Below are 12,780 nucleotides of genomic sequence, written 5' to 3'. Positions count from 1 at the left end.
TAGGGTTACATAACCAGTGTGTTAGAGTCTGACCTTGAACCCAGCTCTCCTTGACTGGATATTATCTTGTTTTTTTTTTTTTTTTTTTTTTGGTTTTGTTTGTTTGTTTGTTTTTTTAGCACAGACTAGGTAAGTACCAAATAAATTTGGATAGTTGAATTGTATTACTTTTCCTAATACCATTCTTCACAGTCTTTACTCTACTTATTATATTTAGTTGTTCTAAAACATTTAATAATGCTACTAAAGAGAATACCATCCCTCTACTTTTATACTATATTTCTAGCACATCTCAACTAAGTTTTCTCCATTGCCAACAAAACTATACTTTTAAATCCCACACTTCAGGCCTATTCCAAATGACTAATAATATCTTTTCCCCTTGGTGAACTTTGTCTAATTTCTGGTGTGGGAGTTTTCTGCTTTTGACTTTTTTCTTTTCTTTTTTTTTTTTTTTTTTTAAACAGTGACTAAGTCATACAATGATTTTAGTTTAAATATAGTGGCCTAATAACCTATCATTACCACAACTATCCCTTTTTCTACTTATTTATAAATGGAAAATTAATTGTTGTCCATGTCTTGCTATCTTCAGTTTATTCTTTATTGTGCAGTTATTCAGTAGAAAATCTGGCTGCTGTTTCAGAACATCTATATTGATTCCTTTTGGGGAAGTTGACCATCTGCCCACAAGCAAATATAACACAGGGAATCCTGATCAGCTGTTACTTTGCTAATCCATGTGTTCACCCTTAGATGGGAATTTATTCATGTTATTATATAGATTAAAATCTTGGGCATTATTCTGAGCTACTTTCATTAAGGAATATATTTAAAACTGTAATTGAGGGGATTCACTCTACTTCAGTAAACATTTATTCCACTCTTGGTCATGGGCAAGATATTGTGTTGGGGAATAAAAATCAAAGTAGACCATGTCCTTAAGGAGCTTCCTTCATTTTAACCATTTTTTTAAAATTATAACTTTTTATTGACAGCATTTTAACCATTCTTTTGAGAGGATATATTATATTAATGCCAAAAAAGAGAAAAAGAAACCTGGCTAGAGGTGAGAAGAGTAAAGAGCTTTAATTGGCAGTTGAGAAACACTGCTCTCAGACATCTGAGCTGAATATTGAATGAAGCTGAGGATTTTTTAAGGGAGATAGGAAGAAGGATTTCACTCAAGGAATGGAGGGGGCAAGAGGAGACTGGTTGCAGCCTATGCAAAGGCACAAGGCAGGACAGCTGGAATGTAGAGGCTAGCGCCAGATTTTGAAGGACTTTAAATACCAGTCTGAAGAGTATTTTATCCTAAAAGCATTGGGAGCCATTGAAGCTCATTGTGTAGGGTAATGACAAGTTGATGCTTAGGGTTTGGGAACATTATTTTAGCAATTTAGTGAAGAATAGATTAGAGAGAGGAGAGATTGGACTCAGGGAATGAGGTTAGGATGGTACAAGAAAATTATATACATGTATTTTTGGCACAAACCCACCAGAAACAATTTTTATTAATCTAATTTAATCTAAACCTTTGTGGAGAGAGAACAGAGAGGGAGGGAGAACACACTAATTCTGGGTAGAAAATCTCCAACAAGCCATTTCAGGTTCTAATTTGTAATATCAAAATAATCTACAGAAATACCAATAAGGTAAAGCATAGTTACAACCAATTAAAATTTTGCTTCATGTCAGGATGGACCTGAGTTCAAATGTGGCCTCAGACACTTAACACACTTACTAACTGCAGCACTCCGGGCAAGTTATTTAACCCCAATTGCCTTAGGGGGAAAAAAAATTGCTTCATAAAGTCAGCTAGGTGGATCAGAGCTATGGGCTTGGAGTTAGAAAGACCTGAATTCAAATTTTACCTCTGATACCTTAAGTATTATATGACCCTGGGCTTATTCCTTTCCCTCCCCTTCAACAATAGTTGAATGAACAATACTTATTTAACTTGCAACAAGTATACCCTTGGAGATTGATTTTCCTAAAACTGTTCAATCTCTCTTTGACCATTCCTTTTTAAGAATTTTCCTTTCTAGGTGCACTGTAGTAGCAAGCAGGCAGTTATATACTAGTTGTGACTGTACAATGTCGGAACTGAAATGAAAATTTCAGTAAAATCTTTTAAGAGAGGGCAAGTCTCTTCTTTCAGGAATTAATTGTAGATAGTTGAGGGCATTCCCAGGAGATTGACTTTTTTTTTCTTTCCATTTATATATTTGTATATTTCTGTTCAGAAACTATACGACTGAGATTTTCTATAAAGAATTATTATAGGCATTCCAGCAGTAATTTTCAAATCCCGAAACTCAACCTAACAGAATATGGCCAAATTGGTTGGAAGTAAGGTTGGATTTTAAGAGACATGAGACTAATTTAAGTAGGGAACTAGAGAGGGGAATAAGAACAAAATAGAGAAGCAAATTTGAAATATGAAGATATAGTTTTTGCTATTTGTAGACAATTTGATGGTTTATTCAAAGATTCCCAGAAATTGTGAAAAAAAATTATAATAGTAAATTTCAAAATAAAGCCATAAAATTATCAGCCTTCCTATATATTACTAGCAAAATTGAGTATCAGAGAAAGAAAAATAAATTTTTGCATTGACCCTTATCCTGATTTTCTTTTGATTTTGGCTGCATTGATATTGTACATGCAAAACCTTTTAAATTTTATATTTGATCATGAATAGCTGGAATCTTTGGGTTCTTCCAGATGAATGTTAGGATTTTTTTTCCCTTAGCTTTGTAATCCTTTTGCCCTTTGGAATAGCACTGAACTCATAGATTAATTAGGTACTTTTGTCATTTTTATCTTATTGGCTTGGCCTACCCTTGAGCAGTTAATAAGTCTCCAATTATTTAGATCTGTCTTTGTATGAAAACTGTTTTGTAATTGTGTTTACATGGTTCCCATTTGTGTGTTGGTATGTAGAAAAGTGACCTAACAATATCACCACCAGACATGTATCCAAATGCAATAGAAGGAAAGATTCCAGACATGATAGAGTGCTGGATTGTTGTTAAGAAGATCTGAGATCAAATCCTGCTTCAGATACTTAGCTGTATGAGTCTGAGCAAGTCACTTAATCTTTCTCAGTCTCAGTTTCCTCATGTGTAAAATAGGGATCATGATAATAGCATCTATCTCCCAGAGTAGTTGTGAGGATCAAATGAGATAACATTTAAAACTGTTTGTAGACCTTAAAGTGCTAAATAAATGCTAACTTATTTATAGCAGCACCTTCTGTGGCAGCAAAGAACTGGAAACAATAAGATTCCATTGACTGGAAAATGACTGAACAAATTGTGGTATATAGATATAACACAACATTATTGTGCCATAAGAAATGATGATTATGAAGAAATTCAGGGAAATTTGAGAAGATTTGAAGAAACTGATTCAGAACAAAGTAAGCCAAACGGGTTACCCAATAACAACAGAAACATAAATGAAAACACTATTATAGAACACATTTCATCCTGAACTTCCACTCTTTCCCCCTGAATCTTTAACCTGTCACTATCAACTGGTTCTTTTTTTTTTCCCCCTGAGGCAATTGGAGTTAAGTGTTATCCACCCAGGGTCACACAGCTAGGAAGTGTCAAATGTCTGAGGTCATATTTGAACTTGGGTCCTCTGACCTCATGGCTGGTGCTCCATCCACTGCAACATTTAGCTGCTCAACTAGTTCTTTTCCTTAAAAAATCTGTACTATTTAAGTGCTAAAATCCCCTAATGCTTACTTTAGCATATCTCTTCCTTTTCTTAGTGAAGCTCCTTTAAAAATTTTCTGAATTTGTTGCCTCTACTTTCCTTCTTCCTTTTCATCTCTTTGCCATCTGACTTCTAGCCTCATCACTCAACTGAAATTGGTATTTCCAAACTTACTAGTGATTAAGAAATTGGCAGATTCGAATGTTTTTCATCATTCTACTCTTTCTCAACTTATTTGCAGCATTTGACACTGTTATCCACCTTTTTCATACTGCTCCTCCTTCTAAGGGTTTTCATGAATATTCTCTCCTATTTCTTCTCCAATTTCTCATGATTTTTTGTCTCATCATGTACATTATATCTTAAGCTGTGTGTGTCCTTTACAGTTTTGTTCTATACGTTCTTCTTTTCTCCTTTTACATCAAGGGTTCAGATACCAAAGATTTGTATGTTTTTCAAGGGACCTATTTATTTGATTGGGGAAAAAAAAAAATTGCATCACTATTTTTAGTAATCTTTTGTTTTCTTTGTAAAACAATGTTATTATATGCATTTAAAAACATTATTCTAAGGAATCTGGAGGTTTCAGCTGACTGCTCAAGGCATCGATGACACACACAAAAAAGTTAAGAATTTCTTATGTATGCTCCACTTTAGTAACATCATTAGTTCCAATGAATTTTAACAATGGAGATGACTCCCATTTGTTTTCAGCCTCCTCTCCCTTGAGATTCAGCTTCATAATACCAATTATCTTTTGAACAATTCAAAATGAATCTGAGACATTTGAAACTCAGCATATCTGAAATACTTACTATCTTTCTCAATTGTCTTTTCTTCCAGTCCTATTTCTGTCAGAGGTATCACAATTCTCCTTGGATCTCAGCTTCGGCATTATCGTTGACTTCTTAACCATATCCCTTACCCCACTAGCTAGTCAATTGCCACATCTTGCCATTTCTGCCTTATCAGGATCTTTCATCATATCTATTCTTGCTATTCATATGACTAATATCTTAGACTATGTCCTCCTCATCGCTTCTCCTCTGCATTGTTGCAAAAGCCTGCTAATTAGTTTTCTTGCCTATCTCCTGTCCTTCCCCACTTCAACCTGTTTTATAAACTGCTCCCAAAGTAAGCACTTAATAAGTACTTGTTGATTGATTAATTGAATTCAATAACCACTGTTAATTTCCTAGGACAAAGGTGAAATATGGTGCTCTTCTCTTGACAGGCATGTGTTTATCTATGGTTGTAGAAAGAGACATGAGTTAGTAGATGTGTTTCTTTTGACAACTTTGTAAAAAGCACAAAAAAAACATAATGTTGAGTGAGGAGAGAGAATTATTAAGAAAATGATGACTTTAAAAAAAAAAAAACTTTTCAATGCAAAGAGAGCACATCTAGGGTTAGGAAACTTAAACTTTCCCGTTAATTAAATTCTTCCCTAGAAACACTTTTTAACTTGATCTGGTTTCCCTGTCATCATCTTCTATCAATCAGTGGCCTTATACTTGCTTCTTTTTTTTTCCATTTTATTTTTGTTACATTTTAAGTTTTAAATTGTTTCTCTTTCTCCTCCCCAACTCACCATTTGATATATACCTATATTTATGTTTGTATCTATTTGCATATATGTATATACATGTACATACATACATACACATGCATAACAAACATATATGTATATAATTGTGTACATATAATACTCAAAATAGCTTAGTTGTTCAGTTATTTAAATAATATTGTTGTTACTGTATACAGTGTTCTTGATTCTGCTCATTTCACTCTTCATGCAAATATTTCCATGTTTTTCTTTTTTTTAGGTTATAAAAAATGTACATTCATTTTTCACATATTTCCATATGAATCATGTTGGGAGAGAAAAATCAGAATAAAAGGGAAAAACCATGAGAGAAAAAAAAAAGAAGAAAACAAAGGTGAAAATAGTATGAGTTGGTCCACATTTAGTCTCTAAAGGTCTCTCTGGATGCAGATGGCATTTTTCATCCAAAATTTATCAGGATTGCCTTAGATCACTGAATTGCTGAGAAGAATGAAGTCTATCATAATTGATCATCACATAATCTTGTTGCTTTGTACAATCTTTTCATGATTCTGCTTGCTTCACTAAACATCAGTTCATGTAAATCTTTCCAGACTTTTCTAAAATCAGCCCATTCATCATTTCTTATAGAACAGTAATGTTACAATACTTTGATATACCCTAACTTATTGAGCCAATTCTCCAATTGATGAACATGTACTTATTTTCCAATTCTTAGCTATCACAAAAAAAGCTACTACAAACATTTTTGCACATATTCCCCCTCCTTTATGATCTCTTTGGGATCCAAGCCCAGTGGAAACACTGCTGGAGCAAAGGGTATATGCACAGCTTTATAGCCTTTTGGACATAGTTCCAAATTATTCATCAGAGTGGTTGAATCAGTTCACAACTCCATCAGCAATACATTAGTGTTCCTGTTTTCCCATATCCCTTCTAACATTTATCATCTTTTCTTTTCATTGCCAATTTGATAGATGTGAGGGTAGTATCTCAGAGTAGTTCTTCAGAGCAATTATTTAATTTGACTATAGATGGCTTTAATTTCTTCATCTGAAAATTGTTCATATCCTTTGATCATTTATTAATTGGGAATGACTTATATTCTTATAAATTTGACTCAGTTCTCTATATATTTTAGAAATGAGACCTTTATCAGAAACACTGACTATAAATTGTTTTTTCAAAGTTTTTTGCTTTCTTCTTGGCTTCTGATCTTGATTGAATTGGTTTTGTTTGTACAAGATCTTTTAAATTTAATAATGTAATCAGAATTTTCCATTTTGTATTTCATAGTGTTTTCTAGTTCTTATTTGGCCATAAATGCCTTCTTTTTCCAAAGATCTGATGAACTATCCCTTACTTTTCTGATTTGCTTATTGTATCACTCTTTGCACCTAAATCATATACCCACTTTGATTTGATATGGAGTATGAGACATAGGTCTATGCTGAGTTTGTGACATACTGTTTTCCAATGTTCCTAGAAATTTTTGCATTAGTAAATTCTTATCTCGGAATCTGGAGTCTTTGGATTTATCAAACAGTAGATAACTATAATCATTAATTACTGATTATTATCAGTAGATAACTGTAATAGAATATAATCCTATTCTATTGAGCAATCCCTCTATTTCTCAGCCAATACCATATGATTTTGATGACTGCTATTTTATAATAAAGTTTTAGGTCTGGTACTGCTAGACCACCATCCTTTGCCTTTTTTTTTCCCACTAATTCCCTTGATATTCTTGACCTTTTCTTTTTCCAGATGAATTTTGTTATTATATTTTTCTAGCTCTATAAAATAATTTTTTGGCAATCTACTTGGGATGGCACTGAATAAGTAGACTAGATAAAATTTTCATTTCTATTATATTAGATTGGCCTAGTCATGAGAAATTGATATTTTTCCAATTGTTTAGATCTGACTTTATTTGTGTGAGAAGTGTTTTTGTAATTATCCTACAACTTTGCTAAAATGTTAATTGTTTCTAATAGTTTTTTAGTTGATTGTCTTAAGTATATGATCATATTATCTGCAAAGAGTGATAATTTGATTTCCTCATTACCTACTCTAATTCCTTTCATTCCTTTTTCTTCTCTTATTGCTAAAGCTAATATTTCCAATACAATATTGAATAATAGTGGTCATAGTGGACATCTTGTTTTACCCTTGATCTTACTGGGAATATGTCTAGCTTCTCCCCATTACATATAATGTTTGCTGGTGGTTTTAGGTAGATTTTGCTTATTTTTTTAAGGAAAACTCCATTTATTCTTATGCCTTCTAGTATTTTTAATAGCAATATTTTGTCAAGTTTTTTCTTCATCTATTGAGATTATCATGATTTTTGTTTCGTTATTGATATGGTCAGTTATGCCAGTAGGTTTTCTTATGTTGAACGAGCACTGCATTACTGATATAAATCTCACTTGGTCATAGTATATTGCTGCAATCTCTTTGTTAATTTTATTTAATTTTTTTACATCAATATTCATTAGGGAGAGTGGTCTATAAGTTTCTTTCTCTGTTTTGGTTCTTCCTGGTTTCAGTATCAGCACCATATTTATGTAATAAAAAGAATTTGGCAGGACTCCGCCTATTTTTCCAAATAGCTTGTGTAGTATTGGAATTAGTTGTTCCTTGAATGTTTGATAGAATTCACTTGTAAATCCATTTGGTCCTGGAGATTTTTTTTCTTTTAATTTTTGCTGAGGCAATTGGGGTCAAGTGACTTGACCAGGGTCACACAGCCAGGAAGTATCTGAAACTGGATTTGAACTCAGGTCCTCCTAACTTCAGAGCCAGTGCTTTATCTACTATGCCGTCTAGTCCCTGGAGACTTTTTCTTAAGGGGTTCATTTATGAATTGTTAAATTTTTGTTTCTAAAATGAGGTTAAGTATTTTAACTTCTGAGCAATTTATAATTCTGTAAATAGTCATCTATTTCAGTTAGATTGTTGATTTGTTGGCATATCATTGGGCAAAATAGTTTCTAATTATTGGTTTAGTTTCTTTTTCATTGGTAAGTTCCCCTTTTTCTTTTTTGATGCTGGTATTTTGGTTTTCTTCTTTTCTTTTTCTAATTAAATTAACGAAAGATGTCTCTGTTTTGTTGTTTGTTTTTTTCTTCCATAAAACCAACTCTTAGTTTATTTATTCAATCTCCTTTGATTTTCCGAATTTCCAATTTGGTATTTAATTGAGGGTTTTAATTGTTATTTTTCTAACTTTTTTAGTTGCATGCCCAATTTATTTTTCTCATCTTTCTCTATTTTATTCATGTAAGCACATACAGATATTAAATTCCCCTAAGAACTGCTTTGGCTGCATTCTATAAAGTTTTGGTATATTGTCTCATTATTGTCATTCTCTTGGATGAAATTAATGGATTGTTTCTATGATTTGTTATTTGACCCACTCATTCTTTTGAGTTAGATTATTTAATTTCCAATTACTTTAATTGAACATCTATATGAAGTATAAACCCAGAATATTAGGTAGGTTTCTTACCTTTTTAACAGTGCTAATAGTTTCCTGACTCTTGTATAAATGAATCGGATCTTAACTATTCTTTTCACTTTTTGCTTGTGGTTTCATGAGCAAATTTGTATGATGTAAAAGATGAATCTTGTTGAGCAATTTCTCTTATTATTTTTTTTTAAATGTATGTATTGTTTTACTGTAAACATGCTTTCTCCAAGGAAACCTTACTTTCCCCTACTCTCCTTCCCCAGTCTCATGCCTCTGGAATGAAACCCATGTTCAATATGCTGATCCTAACATGTCTAACAGTAAACTGTTACTCATATGTATGTGTATAAATATAGCTTTTAAACTCAGAACTCTTGAAGTCATCTCCATCCTGACTCAATTTCCAGCTAATCAAGAGGTTTGGCACTGGATATTTATTTTCTTTAAGGTCACTCCACCCATTTGGGAAATTTTAAGTATTTCTCTTTTCATTGGTTCTCCCTGGCTTTTGGAGTGTGTGAATAACTGCTGCAAGGAATGTGGCCTTGCTAGTCAGGAAGTTGGATTTTAACGTTTCCTCTTGTGCTCAGAAGCTTGGCTTTTGTGCTTTTGAACAGAGTATGATCCTTGGGACGGTCCTGTTACCTTCTAGTAGTTATGCCAGAGAACAAGACAAGTTGTTTTGCTGCCTGTACAATGAAGCATCCGAAACTGATTTACCCAACTTGAGAGGTATACTCCAGGATAAGACTGGGCATGAGGTTGGGGAGGAGGAGGAAAGGTAGATTGGATTGGTGGCCAATATGGCAGTGTCTCAGAATGAAATGCTGTTTTGAACAATTTGCACTATGATATTTTCTTTTGATTTAAATGGGAACCTTTTCTGAAGTTCTTCTGACTTTGTTTTTGTATTTTGTAAAATTAAAATGGATAGCATTTCTAGGTAATAGTTCAGATAGGAGGAAATTTGCATGCTAAGGGACTAATAGGCTAAAAGGCACATTGTCTTTTAGGGATTCTTTGTTATATGTCATTTCTCAAGAGATGACTAAACAGAGACTAAAAGAATATATGGTGAAGGAAAGCACTTTTAGAGCATAGATTCTGTGGCAGTGGTTCTCAAAGTATGGTCTAGAGAATCCTGGGGATCTCTGAAACCCTTTTAGAGGTTCTACAAATTCAAAAATAGTTTTTATTTCCAATATGGTAAATGTCTATAAACATAATCCAGATAAACAAAACCGCTTTGGAGAGATCCTCAATGATTTTTAATAGGATAAAGATACTGAAAACAAAAGTTTGAGAACCACTGTTCTATGAGTTCCTCCAACTTGATAGAGAGAAAAATATCCTAAATGTCAGTAATTGAGACTTTTAAAACATTATATATCTAAATGAAAAGTCTTTAAAATTTGTTTTTCTAATTCTTTCATGGAAGTATAGTAGAGGATGATTATTAAATTAACCACAACTGTTGCTGCATCACCAGTTGGCAAAAGAGGTTTTAAAAATTTAATAAAATCAAATTTTATGTTTAAATTTGACTTTTATTTTGTAATTATCTTAATGTTGAAAAAAATTCCTTAACAAAAGCAAGTGTTTCTTTAAGAATATGTTTTATCTTCATTTTCTTTTTTGTATTCCTGGAGAGTAGCAGTAGAAGAACTCCAAAAACAAGTTTGTTTCTTTCTTTCTCTCTCTCTCTCTCTCTCTCTCTCTTTTTCTCTTTCTCTCTCTCTCTCTCTCTCTCTTTTCCTTTCTTCCCCTTCCTTCCTCTTTTTCCCTCTTTTTTTCTTTCTTGCATTCTTTCTTTTTCTTTCTCTCTCTTCTTTATTTTTAGTGTGTAATAATGTGGTAACAAAACTTGTCTTCCATTTCCTATAGGTGAAAGAACAAGAACAAAATCTGATTTATAATTCACTGTGAGATCTAACTTCTATTTTAAACACAATCATTGATAGAAAAAACTTATATAAGACAAAAATGATGTAATCTAACCACTTATTTCTGAGCAGGATACATTTAAACCAACCAATGTCTATGGTTTTTGTTTTTTGTTTTTAAGTTCTCTAGGAAGTGACTTAGACATATGATGACTTTTGTTTGCTTTACCTACATAATTCCTTAAGTTCTTTATTTCTTATTAGCTTCTTATTTTCCAGTTCTTCCTAATTCTGCCTATTTGAGGAGCAGACCCCAGAGTTAAGAGAAAAAGCCCTAGATTTGGAGTCAACTGACTTCAATCTTGGTCCTGCTCCAGATGCAAATGACCTTTAGACAAATCATAACTTCCTTGGACCTCAATTTTTCCTGAGGTCCCTTCCAACTTTAAGCCTGTTATTTACTGTGTACAATTTAAGAAGTACTTTTTATGTTCATTTTAAAATTTCTCTCAATTTTAGGATCTTATTTCCTTTAATTTTTACTAGTTCAGTGTTAGGAGAAGTAAAATGATTTATGAATGGATTTCCTGTGCAGACTGGCTATACGGGAAAGAGGCCATGAATGATTTGAAAACAAAGGGGGGAGGAAAGAGAGGGAAGTAAATAGGAGGACCTGTCTTCCTAAATAAAGCACAGATCTGACCGTGTCAGTTCCTTATTTAAGAAACTTCATGGCTTGCTCTTGGCTCTTTTATAGCATTTATTGTATCTTTTCAGTGCCAAGAATTGTGCTAGTTGCTTAGAAATCATCTAGCAATTAAAACCTTTTTAATCTTAGATGATTACACCTTTTCTTTCACCTACTCTGTTTCAGCCAAATGGCCTGCTTACTATTCCTCTTACATGATATTCCATCTTCTGTTTCTTTTCCTTTTCATAGGCTACTTTCTTGTCTAGAATGTTCTCCTTCCTTCTCTCTGCCCCTTAGAACTCTTCTGGAATGGCCCAGGGCTAAGAAGCCCTGCCATCACTATTGAGCTTCCTCTGCTTCCCTTCTTTCTCTTCCTTTCTTCCAGCCTTCCTCTGGGCTGCTTTACTGTTGACATAGTTTAAATGCTATAGGAGTCACCAAGTCTGTTTCTTCTGGTGCAGTGAAGGACCATCTGGCCTTATCATCTGCCTTGTTTCTCTTTCCTGCAAGCCCATGTCACTGTCACCATTTTACTAAAGTAACCCACCCTCTATGAGCGCCAACTTTTACCTTAATCTGAGGTTTTGCATTCACCTTGCAGCTGAATTTCCTTTTATGGGTTGTTTATCTCAAGAAGCATGAGCTCTTACTCAGTAGGAATTGTCTACCCTTTTCTATTTGGATCTTCAACATTTAACATAATGTCTGGCATATATAATAAGCAGTTAATAAATGATGTTTTCATCCTCACTTCCTTCAAGGCCATTCTCTAGGAGGACTGTCCTGATTTTCTTAGTTGTGCCTTGTGCCCAAATCATTATATCTTCTTATGTACTTTATATTTATTTATTTTGCAGCAGGATATAGGAAGGTTCTCTTTTATACTTGCATACCTGATACCGATCATGGTATCTGGCAATCAATAAGTGTTTAATCAACTTATATAAAATGACTACACTCTTGAAATGTCATGAATTTCTTATATTGAATCAGGATACTTTGTAATAGAGATATTTTTAGGAATTCTTGTATTAAGGTTGTTTTTTTTTTTTTTTTTCTGTAGAATACAAGATCTGAGCCATTTGGTGCCTTTGTGATAATTTTTTACCTTAAAGATTCTCTTCTAATTTTTCTGGGATTTGTCTTTTGATTGAAATAAGCCATTTATATATATATACACACACACACACACACACACACACACACACACACACCCCTATTCTTTAATCTTTAAAAAATATTCATTGTGATTAACAGAATTCTTGATTATTTGTTTCTTGAATTTCTACAGTTTTATTTTAAGAAATAGTGAATTTTCCATATCACTAACTTTTTTAACTTTGGTAAATTAAAGCTTAGATTTATGACTGCAAGAAGTCTTAGGGGAAGAATAGAAAACAGAGCTGAAACCTTATTTTTATATTCTTTTCTA

The 12,780-nt window shown here is 33.1% G+C and overlaps 1 protein-coding gene across 3 annotated transcripts in view; it reads left to right on the top strand.

The window, feature by feature from the left end:
* ABL2 (ABL proto-oncogene 2, non-receptor tyrosine kinase) overlaps positions 1-12,780 on the top strand; it is a 94,750-nt gene that overhangs the window by 55,594 nt on the left and 26,376 nt on the right. Inside the window, exon 1 of one of the 3 annotated variants that reach the window (XM_023501802.2) lies at positions 9,111-9,506. The exons of the other annotated variants lie outside the window; for them this stretch is intronic. Coding sequence (XP_023357570.2) covers positions 9,395-9,506 — 112 coding nt within the window. The 5' untranslated portion in view covers positions 9,111-9,394. Of the gene's footprint in view, positions 1-9,110; positions 9,507-12,780 lie in introns of those variants that run through there. 3 annotated transcript variants of the gene reach the window in all.

This window comes from Sarcophilus harrisii, chromosome 4 (assembly GCF_902635505.1).
Source record: "Sarcophilus harrisii chromosome 4, mSarHar1.11, whole genome shotgun sequence".
Classification (NCBI taxonomy): domain Eukaryota; kingdom Metazoa; phylum Chordata; class Mammalia; order Dasyuromorphia; family Dasyuridae; genus Sarcophilus; species Sarcophilus harrisii.
Note: the sequence above shows the minus strand (reverse complement) of the source record. Positions and strands in the feature narration are given on the sequence as shown.